Here is a 17,027-nt window from a genome sequence, read left to right on the forward strand (position 1 = left end):
GACTCTACCGGAAGCAGCTGCCCGCGGGGAGGAAGTCCCGCCTCCCCGCCGGTCGGGGTTGTCCGCCCAGGGGTTTGGGGGCGGGGCCTCGCCTGCAGGCCTGTTCTTTTCTTTGACCTTCCTTTTGTCAGTACAAGCGTTGTAGATTTCCCAGTCCTCACAGAATTCGAGGAGTTTGTAAATTTTTTGATTTACATCCTCTGCAGTTCCCTTTCCCCGGCTCTTGTTCTCACTTCACTTTTTGCTTCCCTGTAGTTTGCATCTGCGCTGCTTTCCTCTCCTCTCCAGCTCTTGTGCTTGCCTTTAAAAGACACAACAAAGGGGCGCCTGGGTGGCTCAGTAGGTTAAGCATCTGCCTTGTTAAGGTCATGATCCCAGGTCCCAGCCCGGAGTTTGGACTCCCTGTTCAGCCAGAGGTCTGCTTCTCCCTCGGCCTCCCCATCCCCCACAGGGATGTGCTCTCTCGCTCTCAGCTCTCTAATAAATAAAATCCTTTCTTCTCATCTCTTTCTCCTGGAACTCCTCTGAAGAGGTGAAGGAGTCAGATTTCGGGCAGAGTCTTCTCCCTTCCAAGTACTAACTAGGTAACCTGGCAGTCACTTCCCCCCTGCCTCCTAATTCTCATGTTAGGATCCTCCCAGTCTTTAGGGTTGTTACAAGGATTAGGTAAGTGAATCCAGGTAAGGCAGCCAGCTTGTGATGTGCTCAGTACAAAATGTGATGGTTATTACTACTATTCTCCTTCTGGGCTTCCGGCCCTCATCCTTACCTTCTGTTTTTCCCTCTCGGTAATTCGGTGACAAATTGTAATACATTTATTTACTATCCAGACACAATCTGGAAGAGGGTAAGAGTGTCTGTTTCTTTGATAAATGTGTCTAGGGTCGTTGAGTCGGGACCAGATGAAATAAAACCACATGAGGGGGAAAAAAAAAAGGATTTAGCAAGAGCATAGCTTAGATGGTAGGGAATGGGCACTTCTACTCTATACAAAGACAGCTGGTGGTAACTTGGCTTCCATGGTGGTTCTGGCCACATTCAGAGGGCAACCAGTTCCTTCACATTCCTCCCGGGAAATCTACCAGTTATTCCAGCAGGTCACAATCAGCAGAGAAATCAAGCTGGGGTACCCATTTTCCCAAGTGGCCCATCCTGCTTTATTTTGAAGGGTATTGGTGGAAAGCTTGAGTAAAATGGAACTCCACTGGAGCTGGAGGGAAGAAGTGGAGAGTGTCTAAGTGAAAGGTGACTTCAAGCCAGACTGTGGGGGTTGAGAAGAGACAAGGCACACCCATGCAAACTGAACACTTTTTTGAATGAGCTAACCTAGTCCCTGGGTCAAGAAATGAGAAATGAAACTTAATTAGGCATCTTGAATGTTTTTAGCTTTATTTTATTATATGTGCATATTCAAACACAGAGATCTTAATATCTTTCATAAATATCTTTCATAAACATTTCAGTATTTATTCATATGCATTTTTTTCCATGCTCTTTGGTCATTCAGTATTCATAACAGACTTCAAAGTCATCTGAGGGAAGTTGGCTGTGTAATCAATCTTTCGTTTTTACCTATAAAATGGCTAATAAAGGATTTGCATCCTGCAGTCACAGTGGCTATTGAAAAATATGGAGGTACATTGATCTGTAATGCTAAACGATCCTGAAATAATATAAGTAAATTTGTCGTAAGCTTTTCCAAATACATTCTGCCCTTGTTTTTATTGTCCTGAGTGTCAAACCAAACTTTGTTTCTGAAATGCTGCAGTTTAGACCCACTAAAGTAATGAGGAAGTGGGACTTTCTGCTCACTGCCAAGACAAGGCCATGGAATTGGAAGTGTGAGGTCATAGGGCAACAGCGTAACTCGGTGTGATAGCAGCAAATTCCAGAGACTTCATAAAGTATCCTGTATAACTTGAGGAAGGGTATTTAGTTTGCATTTTGGACTATAATTCCATTTATCTCCCCTTTTCCCCTGTTGGTCCCTTTAAATACCCTCATCTCATCTTAGATGGGCTTAGAGCTAGGCAGCAGAGTGAAGAATGTTCTTCACTGACTAAAGGGACAGATACTAAAGAAAGGAGGAGATGTCACCCTGCCTAACGTTCTCTTGCAGGCTTGAAAGAGCAAGCCAGTTATTCCCAGCCTGTACAACAGGCCCTAACCAGACAGCCAAACACCATATACTTTTTTTTTTACCTTCACTATTGTCATGCCCAATTATGCCTTTTGATACTGTGGTTCTCAGTGACTTGTCCCAATGCACTCAATAACTCAGTTTCCTTTTTGGAAAAAATCAAATAACTTATCTAATAGAATTATAAAAAGCAGCAAATACTGAAAAATGAAAGTAAAATGTTTTGTATAGAAAATGCTGTATCCAGGATTTGAACTGCTTTAATTGAATCCGAGTGGTATAAATCTATACCCACTATAATGGATGACACCGGTTTATTCCGAGGTCTCTCAAAAGATAATTTCAGAAGAAGCAACCTCTTGGTTCAGTCCAATTTTTTATACATGGGTAGTAGGTACCTGTGTTGATTTTCCTTTAAACAAGATAAATATCATTAAGCATCAAAACTTAAGAAGTAATCTAGTATGACCAATCTGTATTTATCATATACAATAATTTTTAGTCATATACTCTATAATATTTTGATTACAAAAAATGGTTATCTTGAATTTTTTCTGATCTTCCCCAACTGTTTTTTTTTTAAATAGTTATTCTTTCAAACTCCAGGTAACAGTACTCCTGAGAATACATCTTGAGACAATCTTATGCACATACATATAAATACTTTACCAATTACACATAAACATTCAACACATTACATTCAACACATTTAAGGGCACCTTAAATGGAACAGATGCATACATCTGCAAAACCTCAGTAGTCCCAGTATGAAAACATTCCCACTCTATAAGGCCCTGTTTCTCAGAGTGGAGGCTTTTTTGCAAGGTGCAACAATACTTAGCTTATTAAAAATGTTTCCAACAGACTTCCATAACACTAGAGTGAAGGAGTCAGGCTGAAAGGCAGACATGCCAATATCATCATGTTCAAAACAGCCCAGTACTTTTTAAGTACACATAAAGTTATTTAGAATTCTCAGATATTCAACAATCTTCTTTGACCCCTTTACTTTTTAAATATTTGATACAATTATACATGGAGAATTTGGATCAAGGATCAAAAAACTGGAACAAAGTGCACACATATGTAGAGACTCATATAGCCCAGACACTCGTAATTACCAAACATAAGGCCTCTAACACTAATTGAGCAGCATAATTTTTAACAGGCAAAATACATCAGCTTAGAAAGAATCATAAAACCACTTTATATGTATATTTCTGCACTTGAAAATTAATTCAGCATTAAGTAAATATTCTGAAAATTGTGTAAAACATTAAAGGAGGCCATACACCACCTCTATTTTCTCAAGTTTTAGATTTGAAAATTTTCATTTTGTCCATTATCTTTAATGCACAGATATCTTTCATTCTCTTAGTAAATGTGACAAAACCCCCAAATTCTATTTGAAAGTATAAATCACAACCTAAGCAATACCTATTTAATAAGCAATTCTGACAGAAAAAATAACTTTCCTTTGTGATTTGGGTGACTTCAGCAGGTCTCCTCTCTTTATAAACATACTTTTCATAGTCAACATAGTTGAAGTTGAAGCATACAGAATGTGTTTTCAACTCATTGCAATGTAGTCAAAAGCCGTAACTTCAATTGGAGGACTAGAAAAATGCACGTGCACGCGTGCGCACACACACACACACACACGTACATACACACCCCACACCAATTTAGGTACATATATGAATTTTTATAAGTTTAGTAGTTATGTAACAGTTTTCTAATGTAAACTGTTAAAATTTTGAAATTCAGTTTTGAACTATATGATGCCAAGCCCTACTACAGGATTAGTAACACTCTAGATAAGGCCTCATGAGCCTTCTAAGTTTTATGCTTTTCTTGACATTAAATACACAAGCTGACTGTATCTATGAAGAGATTGCTCACTTTATAATTTTTCCTCATAAACGTAGATGTCTAAAGGATCATAGGAAAATTGTTAACATTGAGAAGAAGTTATTTTATTGACCCAATTCTAACAATAACCTTAATATCTGAAAATATGCCCTCAAGGGCAGGCACAGGATACTGTAATCAGATCTTCCAATATCTCCTAATCTTGGCATTGATGTGGTCGTGGCTAGAAGTAGGAATACCATCTCTTTCTAGCTATTATATTTACATTTAGTTTTCATCATAGTATAGGCTGTTTAGGTTCTTAATTCAAAATTATGTCTGATTCTTTTTCAGAATATTTTCTGTCTAATGTGGTTGTGAAATGGAATGATCTTAGGGCATTAGCATTTTGATTTACAACATGCAAGGTAAATGGCGGTTGAAAAATAAATATTGAAAAATCCACAGCTTTAAAAATAGTATTTTTTTTCCTTCTTGTAAATGGCTGTATTGTTGATCAAAGCAAAAATGGCTGCAGGCTTATTAGTCTTCTCAAACTAATATTTTCCTTATTGATCATTTTTATGTAAATTGCTCCTCATACAGCCACCTGATTTAATACTTTTGAAACTATAAAAATAAACATTTGCATGAGATGTATAATGTGAGTAATCTCAAAAATTGCATTCTCTTTTTAGAACAAATTATTTGTTAAGATTCCTAAGTAAGCAGCTCCATAATAGTATATATTTTTAACTGCTCAAGGCTTCTTGAATCATAAACATTGTGCAGTGAAATGGCTCTTTCCTCTTAGTCTTCCCTGGTTTTTATGGTCTTCACACAACCAAATTATCTTAGCCATTGATTTTTTTAAAGATGTTTATGAAACGCGCGCATTAGCAGCAAAATCTACTGAGATTTGTGTCACCCGTTGGATGTAAAGTGCTGTGTTTTCACCTTTTCCAAGCAAAAGTGTTCACCTTTTAGCAAAGCGATCCCTCCTACGTCTTGTCTACACCTGCCACTCTTAACAAGATATGAAATTAAACATGAGACTCATCTAGGTCTCCATCAGTCTCCCCCAGCTCTGTGGGCGTAAGAGTGAACTGGCTGGACAGCAGGGGGTTCTCCATGCCGTGTTCCTCGCTGATGTGAAGGACGGTGTCTCCATGCTGTAGAAGGATGGATGTCTCAAGGCCTGTGAATTCATCAGGGTCTGAGAGTTGCGTAGAGAGGGGGCCGTGGGCTGGAGCACCTTGCACTTCTGCGTCCTCCTTCTTTTCTCCTTCTTCGGCGGGGAGGGGCTCACTCTGTCATCAAAAGGATCATGGAAAGGCAGGATAGGTGGGAGGGAAGAGAATCAAAAATGTCATTGTCTACCTGAAGCTGGGCAAGGATGCACACGGCCAGTCCCAGCTCTAGCTTTGGCATATGCAAGCTTATACGTATCCTTTAGCCATATGGGAGTTCTTATATGGACCCCTTCAACCTTGCAAGCCTGTTTCCTAAGCTTTAGCATGACTGTATCTTTTTGCCCTGCTTACCTTGTAGACTGTGAGGATAAAAGGAGATGATGATGTTACAAGGTTTGTTAACCATTAAACACTCTACAAATATGTGTAGTAATATTGCCCCTTAGCTTTCTTTAAGTGCCACTGGGAAGGACATGGGGCCTATGGGAATTTGTTTATAAAAATTGGAAGAAGAAAAAAAATCAAAACAACAAGAAAAATATCAAAATGATGAGGAAAAAGATTGGAATAGAGGGTTCCTCTCATTTCATAGGATACAGACAGCTATTTACAGGGTTCCAAAGGGGAAATTTATTTTCCTTTTATATTGAACTATCTTTCAACTAGGTATCATATCATGATTTTCAATGGTTATTTTAGTTGCGAAATATTTTCTTTTGGGTTTTTCATAACAAAGAATACCAAGGTTTCTCTTATTCCTTCTTAAGTAGATATATTCCTGACCATATGGTTGTTCTTGTTCATGACAACAGGACTGTTGTCCGTTTGGGTAACAAAATATTATAGACCCAGACTTCCATTATATGGGATAAATTTGCATATCCACGTTATTCCTAGTCACACTGTATGCAGGCGGCAAGCCTCGCCTGTGTCTTTGGAGCCCTCACCTGCCTGGGAGACAGGCTGTGAAGATCAGCAACTACAATGGCAGGGGAAGACGTGAGGACTGGTTTGCCCATTCCTTCCGGCTTCTTAGATGGGGCTGGACTGCAGCCTTGTGGCTGGCCTGTGGCGAGAAGTGTTTCTGGAAGGGTGGCGGCTGGCTCTGGCTGAGCCTCAATGAAGGTCACAGAACGTTTCTGGTCCGCTGTAGGTCAGAAGTAAAGCAGTAAATAGGGGGAAAAAATATGTTGTCCAGTGCTTAATAATTATCTTTAACCAGTGTTTCCTGGCTTTTCTTTGTAAAGACACTACTGGCTTGTTAATAAAGAAGAGCATACTTGACTACTATGTATATGTTTTGATTTCACCTTCTTATAAAGAGTAGAATTTGGGTAGAAAAAATCATTTTTACATAAATGGCTTAAACAAGATTTCCACCAAGCATTAGGTGAACTTGGTCATCACTCATAACAGCCACCAACAAGACTTAAAAGTTTCTATCATTCATTTCTTTGTCTTCAGTAAGACACATAACAAACTCAGTTCCTGACTTGGGTAAAGAAAATACAACCTGGTAGAATCAAATCTCATAGCATTCGTGGTTTACACTGAACTCTTCCATTTCCCTAAACTTATGGGGTCAGGAGAGGGTAGGAAAGGTGAGAAGAAGGAAAGGCACTAAAGTGCCCTGGGAAACTTCTTCCCTACTCCCGAGCATGAGCTCAGGGTCTGCAGACCTTCCCGACTGAGTTCCATGACATGGCGTCAATGATATAGTCAGAAGCGACACAGGAGGCCTCACCAGATGGCTTCGTTTTAGGTTGAATACTCCTGCGAGTGGTTGACAGCCGAGCCCCGTGGCGGTTTTTGGGTTCAGTCTGTGTCTTCTGACGTGACAGCAGAGGACGTCTTAGCTAAAGAGAATAGGCAGAATAAAGCTGGCAAGAGGGCTCTAACTGCCTGGGAGGAAACTGTGTTCAGAGAGTTCTGACTCTGGTGTATTCTTTCCTTTAAGGGTTTCCGTGGATACCTGTATTCATAGCTGATAAAACAAACTTCTTTCTGTATATGGAACACTGAGGATTTGAATCTGGCATTTCCGTTAACCAATTCTATCTCCCAATTACTAGTTCTTTATACATATCCGTTAATTAACATAATTTAAAATAGTCAATGTGATAATTTCATGATACAAAATTAGTAAGTATTGCTTATCAATCAGCTTTTGCTCCTCTAAAAGTTGTAGCTAAACGCATGCTAACTCTCAAGGGGAGGTAGTTGAAAAAATTTCAGATGCTGATAAAGTGTCTGGTATGCAAATGTTGGGAAGCTCCAATCGAAGCAACTGTACAAAGTCTCATTTAAATTTGTATGTAGAAAAAAAAATAAAAAGTAAATAAATTTGTATGTAGAGAATAAAGGGACCCCATCTGAGGAAATCTGTAAAGATGATCTTTACTTTGATTTTGATTTTAACCTGAATCATTAATCTTGAAAAGAGGAAGAAAGGACAACTGGGTCTATGCCTCTATAGAGGAACAGACCTTACATCAACTTCATAACAAATCTTTCTTGCTCAGAATGTTTGGTTGGGAAAGAAGGTTTCTGGACAGGGGACAAAGAGAATTATAGGCCTGCTTATGCAACTAAGGAATCAGCTTTAGCAATAAGAAGACTCAAAGCTAAAATAGAAGCCAAACTCTCCGCTTGCCCAAGTACTTACGTTTGAAAGTTGCTCTGTACTGCTTATTTCAGGTGGGGAGAAGGCAAAATACGATCTTCATATACGTGGGCATTACATATTAACTAGAGCTTCCGTTTCATAGGATGACTCTCCTGCCCTTTCTGGGGCTGCTTACCTGCCTCAGGCCCCTCTTCCTCCCCAACGGCTGCTGAATGAGGAGGTTCTGTTGGCCAGGTTCACTCTGGACACTTGCCACCCTGTCAAGCATCAGCAGTGTTAGTGGACCACAGAGAGGGTACAGACGACCATCCTCGGGTGGGTGTTAGCCAAAACCACTTCTATGAAACAGTCACTTCAAAGATACCATTATCTTTGAAGGAGGGTTGGGAAAGTATCCCTGGGATGAAAGATTTCAAGGGTTTGGGAGGGAGGACGAGGCCTCGTAGCCCCAAGCTGCCAAAATTGAGATTTTTGTTTTTAGTCACTGATGCCATGTCTATCATCCAACAAAACATTGGTTCGATCACACCCCTGGTTTGGAAGCCACCAAAAGGTTAAAGATGTCACATTCTAATCTCAATTTTTTTTTTTTTCCAAGGGGAAGGGAAAAGGTGGTGACAAACAAACACAAACAACTCTATCACATGGATGGGAACACCTTGGTTAAAATTTCAATTTAAATGAAAATAGGATGGACAGATATCAAACACATCAGACACAGAACCCATTTGGGTGAAGGGGCACATTCAACACATGTTTGCAGCCTGAAGTCTCTGTGACTACTGAGTAAATGCATAGTCACATGGGTAGACAATTAAATGTTTTTAGGAAAAGATTTTAGATTTAAAAGGCCGGCAAAATAATCAAGCTATCGGAAGAACTCAGAAACTTATCAATCGAGTAGCTGCACTTAAACACATTGTGCAATTTATAAAAACAAAAAGCTGCTCCCCCCAAATTTACTGTGTATGCGTGTATTTTATATGCAAAAATGATTCCTGACCGTGGTGGCTACTTCAGTGTTGGGTGAGGCTGAAAATACTCTCATGGGCCCGTGATCCATTTTCATTCTGCATGCATGTATAATAGGTATTTATAATGGGAACGGCGGTGAAGAGAAGAAAGGTTTTGTGCCCCAGAGAACACTGTAACCCAATGGATGATGCCATTGTGCTTATTTGGTTAATGGACAATTAATTTCTGTTTTTCCTTTGCAAAAGGAGAGTCATCTACAAATTGTCTTTAGAGTAAAATATTCCACAGAGGAATCCAGAGTCAGCAACTGTCCAGGAAAAAGAAAGACTATATTCATTCATTTCCATTAAAAAAAAAAAGAGCTATCTAAAATATCTAGTTGTAGTTGTAGAGAAAGAAATTGGTGGCAGGATAGACAATCAGATGTTTCCCCTGTTTGGTTAACAACTGGTTAACCGTCACATGGGTGACAGTCATATCTGTCATTTTTAAAAAGTCTTACTCATATATCCACTAGAAGAAAATCAATGATTCCCAAATGGAGTATATCAAAGTTTCTATGAAATAAGGAAGTCATTATATCATAATTATACCATTTGGGATACACAGTACAAAATTCCATAAAGAGTCCCCAAAACAGATGCTTTTTAAACTTTCTTGTTCTCCTTAATATCAAGTTCAAAAGATCAATATACATTATGTTTATACATATGTGACCTTCCTATGAAGATAGAAAATTATTCAAAAGAACAATGCAATAAATTCTGATAAGCAATCCAGACTATGTTGCTGGCATGTTTGAAGTGACATCTCCTTATTAATTATATATTTTAACATGTGCTTTAAGTTCAAAAGAGTATTCAATCACCATATGCACAAGAGTAGAAACAAGTTTCTCCCAAACACCAAGCAAAGCTTTCTTTGGGATGGTTTCTTCATTGACATCTAAATGTTACCTCAGTTCCCTTGGCCGTAAAGGGAGGTTAATACTTACCACCTACCTCCCATTAAGGTCGAGAAAAGAAGTTAGTTGATGTAAAATGGTTGGAACATGAAAAGGGATGTATATAGCATGCTTCTTTGTTTTACATTAGCTATTTGTAATGAGTTTATTGCTTCTAGAATGCTAAAAGGAAGTGGGTTATAAAATGTTTTGAAAATAATTGGGCAGAGAAAATGAAATTGAGGCAGTCCACTTGTTTTTAATTCAGTAATCAGAGATTGTGAGGAAAAAATGGTGCAAGAAAAGAAATACACGTTACTCAGGGAGTGTTAAATGTCAAAGCATAATGGTAGTTTCATGATGGTTATTTTGAGAGAAGATCATAAGCATCAAAATTTTCTCTATGGATAGAGAGGCTTATATCTAAGAAATGAATCGTTTACAGCTTCAGTAATTAGCTGTTCTATATATAAATGATAGAGCATTTCATCAGTGGAATGCACATACCAAAGATGAAATTATAGAACACGTCCCTAGAAATAGTATATCCCAGCTAATACATTATATTCTCCCCGAAAGAGATGTACTGCGGACATCAAAGTCTGGCTTAACTATGTGCCGTTAGGGCACATTAATAAACAGCCAGAAAAGTTCAAAATGGAAGTAATTCTTGCAGAACACATTACTTTCTCTCGGGTCTATATCAAATTGCATATAAAAAGTAGTTTCAATTTAGTTTCAAATTCTCTCCAAGTCATGTACTATTTTAGTCATCTGTAGGATTTATGATTTGTGACCATAAGAATGTACAGTACTAAAACCAACCGGGAGAAGACCAAGGTGTTTGCCCTAAGTGCCTCTCTTAAGTAAACTGGTTTCTTGAAAATGTTGATCTTGAGAATGAGAAATGGTCGATTTTCCATGGTTAATAATTGCTTAAAACAATAAAGAGAAAAGGAAATAAAACATTCTCAATTAAAGCTAAAATTATCCTTTGTATTTTGGAGTACTGAAAAACATCACTATGGCAAACCATACAATGATCCAGATTTTAGGGAAGGACATGCATTTAGGGCTTGTCAGAATTTGACTCAACTGTCTACGAAAAACAAAAACACCCAAAATGCAAGGAAGTAATAAGCTAGTGAAGTTCAGACAATGTTAGGAGAACAATTTTTGGCACAAATTACCTCTTTTTCTCTGTTTCAGCCTGAGGGCCTGGAGTGTAGTGTAGAAATATGTATGCATCTCCTAAATGAGATATATACCTAATGGTACTTTAAAAATACTGGATAGGTAGATAAGCAGACATTCAGTAATAATAAAAATATAATATATGAAAATGTAATAATTCATATTATTCATCTAAAGTTACAAAAATGTGTAGATTGAGACATAGATATATTTCATAAATAAAAGATTTAAGTGGATGCACTAGGTTAGACTAGCACATGGAAAATGAATTCATGTTTTCATTACCTCTACCTGTGTTTTTAGGTTCAATTTTAATATGGTTAGAGAAATAGAGAGGTGGAATACAAGACACAAAGCATAGCCATTTACCCTGAGTGACTGTCTTATGATGGGAATGCATAAAGCCAGCACCAAAGGAGCCATAAAGCATTTGTATAGAACAGGGGAAATAAACAGGAGACAAAATTTGACTTTTCCCTTTCCCCATAAAAGATCATTGTTTAAAATTTACTTAGCCTCCACAATGTCGCAGAGCAACGATTCCTGTCCCCTCGGAAGTCCTTCTAGCTGGACTAAGAATCAAATTAACACGAGACAGAATAACAGGAGAAAATCAAATTTCATAGGTTTAAGTACGGAGGATCCACATAGACATGGACATTCCAAAGACAGTCAGGCAAAATGACATCTCCATGTCATTCTGAACTAAGGAGAAGGGTTTGGGGTAGGGATTTCAGAAGAAAGGAAGGCACTTTGCAGGGTGATAAGAAGCGCTGATGTTTGGTAATTAGATGTTTGCCCTACCATACAGATGGGTCCACTCAGATAAAGTTGATCTCGTTTAATAACCCTTATTCTGGGAAAGACCCTCAACATAGAGTCTGCTGTGTGGATAAGAGAAGGACAGAAGTTTCTCTCGATGCCACAGGGTCTCAAGTGCCTTCACCTCAAAATAATCCACATGCCAAAATGGCAGATTCTGGGGGAGTCTGTCCTGACCCCCTTCAACAACATCCAGAAAATGCATTTTAAATGCCACAGAATTTAGAGATTAGTGGCTAGAATCAGAGTAAAAAGGGAGGATAATCTGGGTCTCAGATAGCCAGTAAGAACTGAGGCAGCATTGGCAAAGGACATATCTGTGTATCACAACACATATTTTCTTAGCCGGTCATTCTCAGTTACACGAGAAAGGTTTAAATATTTTTCTAAGTACTTGGAATGGACTTGCCAAGTTTTCATACTTTGGAAATGTGGATGATCATGATATGGGTTGGGTTCTACTAAATAGGTTATTTTTATTTTGTCTTACCCAGGCTACATAGTCTTGTTCAAACTTGAGCCACATTCTTATTTTTCACTGGGATTAAAATTACCCTTACAAAATCAAATAACATTATAATCTTTTTTTTTAAATAAGAATTGATTGTCAATTCCTGTCTTTCAAAGTATTCTAACGTGTTTGAACAAAATCTGATTTTCAAGTATAAACATCCAGGCTAAGTGCTTGAGTAACTTCTGTATGTCTAATTCTTCTGGAGAAAACACGATGGACAGTGTGTGTAGCTGGGGGCAGGAACAGGGAGGGAACATCTGCAGTGAGTTTATATGCCTCTAAGAGTAACAGTCTCAACAGAATAGGATGGGATACTATTTGAATGTGTTAATTTCCAAAAAAAAGAATCTTTGCTCCATAGAATGGTGCTTCTAGAAGGCTGATACCTCCCGTGATGAATATTAAAAAAAAAAAAACAAAAAAACAAACAGATAGTACAGTTTAAAAAAAAAATCCTGAGAGAAATTTTCAAAAGGACTACATAATTTTTATTGGTTTCTACCTATTCATCAGGTCACCCTAGTTATTCTGGTCTCTTCCTCATTTATCCCTCAGGCCAACTTCTCCCTTTGACCTAAAATAAATGCTCTTTCAAAAGCAAATCTCCAGAACATTTGCCAAAATGTGGGAGTTAGGGAAGAAGCAGGGTATATTACTTTCCTTTGGGCATGATTCCTGGTATTCTTTTTTTTTTTTTTTTTTCTTTCTGTAAGTAGACTCCACAACCAGCATGGATCCCAATGCTGGGCTTGAACTCACAACCCTGAGCTAAAGACCTGAGCTGAGATCAAGAGTCGGACATTTAACCAACGGAGCCACTCAGGACCCTACTTCCTGGTTTACTTTAAGGTTTGGAGCCAGATTTTCCTTAGGACTACTTTGGGTGTATTTTAGGTCCTGAGTGTTTGGGTGCATGCTAAATATAACTGCCATGGTTGATCCCTACTGTTTCTTTAGGATCTGAAGAGTCTGCAACATAAAGAAGTTTCATGCCAAAAATAAGAATGTCTGGAAACCAGATTTAAATAAGTGCATATCCTATTTTATAAACCCACCTCTTAGTAAATACCAAAAGTTCCTCTCCTCCAAAGAGAACTTGGTGACATGATGGAGTTCAAGAAATACAACTTGCAAGGTCTGGCAAAGGTGGATGTGCTACTGGCTGATGGGATGCTTCTGCATTAACAGAATTATTTAGAATCCAAGTGAACACCTCATTCTCTCTTTCCTTAATGACCACCACTGAGTGTGGGCAGTTAACACCCAGAACTAAAACTTGCCAGTTATAGGAACAACAGATCAACAACAGTTGGTCTAAAATAGTCTCCAAAGTCCTGACATGACTGACTAATTCAGTTGTAGATAAAAGCTATAGTTTTGGCACTGAAACAGTCTTATGTAGCAAGAACTTTGGGTTTATTCCCACTGGTGCCAGACCCAGGGCAAACTGGTTCTGATAATGTCAAGTTCAGCAATTTGAACCCTGAACCTGCCAGAGAGATCCAAATTCTTTAGAAAGTTTATAAAAATCAACTCAAATTCCTGCCTTCTGTCACCAAACCTCGACTAGTATTTTTACTTAGCAAGAGTAGAATTTGGCCTAATTAGAAAAGCCCTGGGACAAAGTTGGCCAAATGGAAGTCAACAAAGGGCTTAATCTTTTCCACACTTGGAGGGACACTGAAGTTCTCTTCTAAGCGAGGTTCATCTACCTCACATGTAATTTTAAGCATCAAACAAATGCATTCTTTGAAAGCAGTGGTCTTGGTACTAGACTCGGTTCTGATCTCTTCAACCACTGTGAACAATGAAGGGAAACCATCTTGAGGACTGTGTTGTACATCCATACCCCCACAGCTCTTGATAATGGACTTGAGTCTGCACTTTGCAGCACGTCCACATTTACCAACAGTAAGAGACTGATCTGTCAAGGCAAGGGCTCGCAAACACAAATGAATGCCATGAATTATGGGTCTAGTAAAAAAAAAAAAATGATACACCTGATGATGGACTAAATTTCCCATTTTCAGTTGCCGAAGAAAATGTGAAATCTGAACAAGATGCAAAGAAAACAAAAAGAAAATGAAGAATATCCTGTCACAGGAACAGCCTCTCAACATTTCCTCATCTTTGTGATAAAGCAATAAACGTATTGTACTCACTATATAACGCAAACCTGGAAGGGAATGTTTTCTCTTGAGATGGAACTAAGGCATTGTTAGAATGAACAAGAAGCATCACCCCTAATGAGGATTAGTTGAGAGGTGTGAATCAACAGCACAAGATTAGGAATGTTTGACGTGGTTTATCTGAGTGTTAAAGGTGCAGTCCCCCTTTCTGACGCCTTAAACCAATAGTCAAGATATCTTATTGTCTGCATCGTAAGAATTCTCTTACCAAGAAATGTCTGTGTCTGACATTTCATGGCAAGTTTTGGAGTCATCTTTGTGCTGGGACAGACGTTCTTTTTATCAGTGTTGTTTGAACAAGCTACTATAATAGCTTGCCACATAGCATGCATCAAAGAGAGGGAATTATAGAAATAATATCGACATCACTTCTCTTATTATAGCAGCATTGTTTGTTTTCTTACTATCCATGCTATGAACTAAAAGACCTGTCTGGATTTAATAAGGGGCTTCTTGATGATGGGGAGTTGTATTAAAAGGCTTCTGAAAAACAATTCTTAAGGGATATCAGTGTGGGAGGGAATGATTCGATGGGATAAAATTAACATTTAGCATATCAAACTTTTTAGACATCCCTGGGACAAGCCCTTAAAAGAACTCCACGGATTTTTTTTTTTTTTTTTAAGTAAGCTTTTTAGGCCATTTGTGATTGAGCTCTGAAACTGAAAATGAAGGAGGCTACACCTTTGACTTCCAGGCTCGTGTGTTCATGAGCAACAAAGGGCAAGAAATGGAAATAGGTATCAAGACGGGGGGGGGGGGGCGGCGAGAGGAGACAGAGAGACAGAGAGACAGAGGAGACAGGGAACAGCTAGTTTCCCAGCACAGACACCAATAGACAGGTAGCGTTGACACTGTACCTAGAGAGGCTGCCCTCGGCGGCCAGGCCCTGGGAGTCATCGAGGACATTAGGTTCACTGCAGGAGGGGTAGGGAGATGAAGCATTTAGGGAAAGAAAATGCAAACAAATAAAAGAAAAAGAAAAAAAGGCATGCAATTTTCTGCTTCCAAGAGCCAAAAATAAATAAATAAATTTAACAGAACAAGAAGGAAAAGGAGACAGGTAACCATTTCACCTTGTGCTGGGTTTGTCAAGACATAGGACTCGAGGCAATGGGGGAGGAGGGACTTCGGGTGGGTACGACTCTCAGAGGAGTGATCTATTTATTGGTCAAGAGTTAGGACTTAAAAATGAGCTCCAAATGGACACATGAGCTCTGAAATGCATTGTAGAATGAATCCATAGAAGATGAGACTATCATTCCTTTGGTGACCATTTGGCTGGGTGGTTATTACTTTTCATTTGTCTTATTATGTACGTGATTCTTCATCAACCAGGACGCTGCTTCTTTCTCATGTGTTGTGACATTATCACACAAGAGCCACTTACCATGAATTGCCACAACCAAACTCTTGGAACTGATGCCATTAAGAAAAGCAAAGAAAGAGCCCAACTTCCCTTGCTAATTTTGCAATGAAAATGCAAGTCAACAATAAATGGGAGGAAGATAACCCTGGAATATTCACCTGGAACTCTCATTTATCTCCTTACTCCATCATCTAGGGACTGAATTGAATGCCAAAAGAAGAAACCTATCAGGTTGGTGAGAGAATAATTAAATAGTTTACTGATTTATTTGGATGCAGCTGATTTGGGGATTTGTGAACAGGAAATTGTGTCATAATTTCCCTCTCTACGTCACTACCTAGCATCAGGCTGAGCAAGCACCCACAAGGCACTCGATAAATACTTATTAAATTGAAAGGAATGAAACTATTTAGAAAGATGGAGTGCCTGCCCCCCCAATTGCTTACCTAATTGTACACTATAGAACTGGTTTCTGTGTCCAGAAAGAGGGTCCCTTTCCCTAATGCACATAGACATTACTACCTTCACTAGCCTTTCAAAATATAACTCAAACCAAAAGGCTTAACTATATGATTTTTCTGTATTTCCAGCATATCCACAAGAGAATAAATTTTCTCCCTTGAAACAATTTAACCTCTTAATGAATATGTACAAAGCGAATGGATGGTCTGGTTAGTTTAAGGTAAATCACCAAAACCCCTCTATGTTAAATTCCTACAATTCCTTAATTTAAATCAAACTTTCACATGAATTGCTAGACAGTTTTCTTTTATCCTTGATAGAAGCTTGCACATGCTAGCAATTAAAAATGAATTGATAGTTACCAAAACTAACTGCTTGTATGACTTTATATCCTTTTTTTGGGACATTTTGTAGTTTAGCTCTAGTTTTGTTCATGCATTTTATTTAAAAGACCTTCTTTTTAAAGGTAAATTACCAAAAGGTAGGTAAAACAATCTCTAACAAGGATAGTAACCCTTATCTATTATTAATTTTTGTATTAACCAAATAGTACATAAAATATTGCTTTCTTACAAGTATGAAATTTACTTATTAATCATTTTTAAAATAATTTTCCCCTAGTTTTTGATATTCTCCAAAGTTAGACTTTATTTCACAAATTTTATTTCATTGGTAAAGTTCATGAACTATTTGCTAAAGGATTTGGGCATAGGGTAATTATTTCTGCATAAAACTTATTTTATCTGGAC

At 38.3% G+C, this 17,027-nt stretch overlaps 1 protein-coding gene across 5 annotated transcripts in view; it reads right to left on the reverse strand.

Moving 5' to 3' along the window:
- Positions 1–5,034: 5,034 nt before the first annotated feature.
- The window catches only part of UNC80 (unc-80 homolog, NALCN channel complex subunit), a gene marked incomplete at both ends in the record, with an annotated part of 220,728 nt that continues 208,735 nt past the window's right edge, over positions 5,035–17,027 (reverse strand). For 4 of the 5 annotated variants that reach the window (XM_080799156.1, XM_080799155.1, XM_080799157.1 and 1 more), the window contains 5 exons: positions 5,035–5,301; positions 6,132–6,331; positions 6,929–7,040; positions 7,986–8,067; positions 15,308–15,364. In XM_080799156.1, coding sequence (XP_080655282.1) covers positions 5,035–5,301; positions 6,132–6,331; positions 6,929–7,040; positions 7,986–8,067; positions 15,308–15,364 — 718 coding nt within the window. The remainder of the gene's footprint in view (positions 5,302–6,131; positions 6,332–6,928; positions 7,041–7,985; positions 8,068–15,307; positions 15,365–17,027) is intronic. The other variant, XM_080799158.1, reaches the window with a different exon arrangement.

The sequence above is a fragment of the Martes martes genome (genome assembly GCF_963455335.1).
Source record: "Martes martes genome assembly, chromosome: 3".
Classification (NCBI taxonomy): domain Eukaryota; kingdom Metazoa; phylum Chordata; class Mammalia; order Carnivora; family Mustelidae; genus Martes; species Martes martes.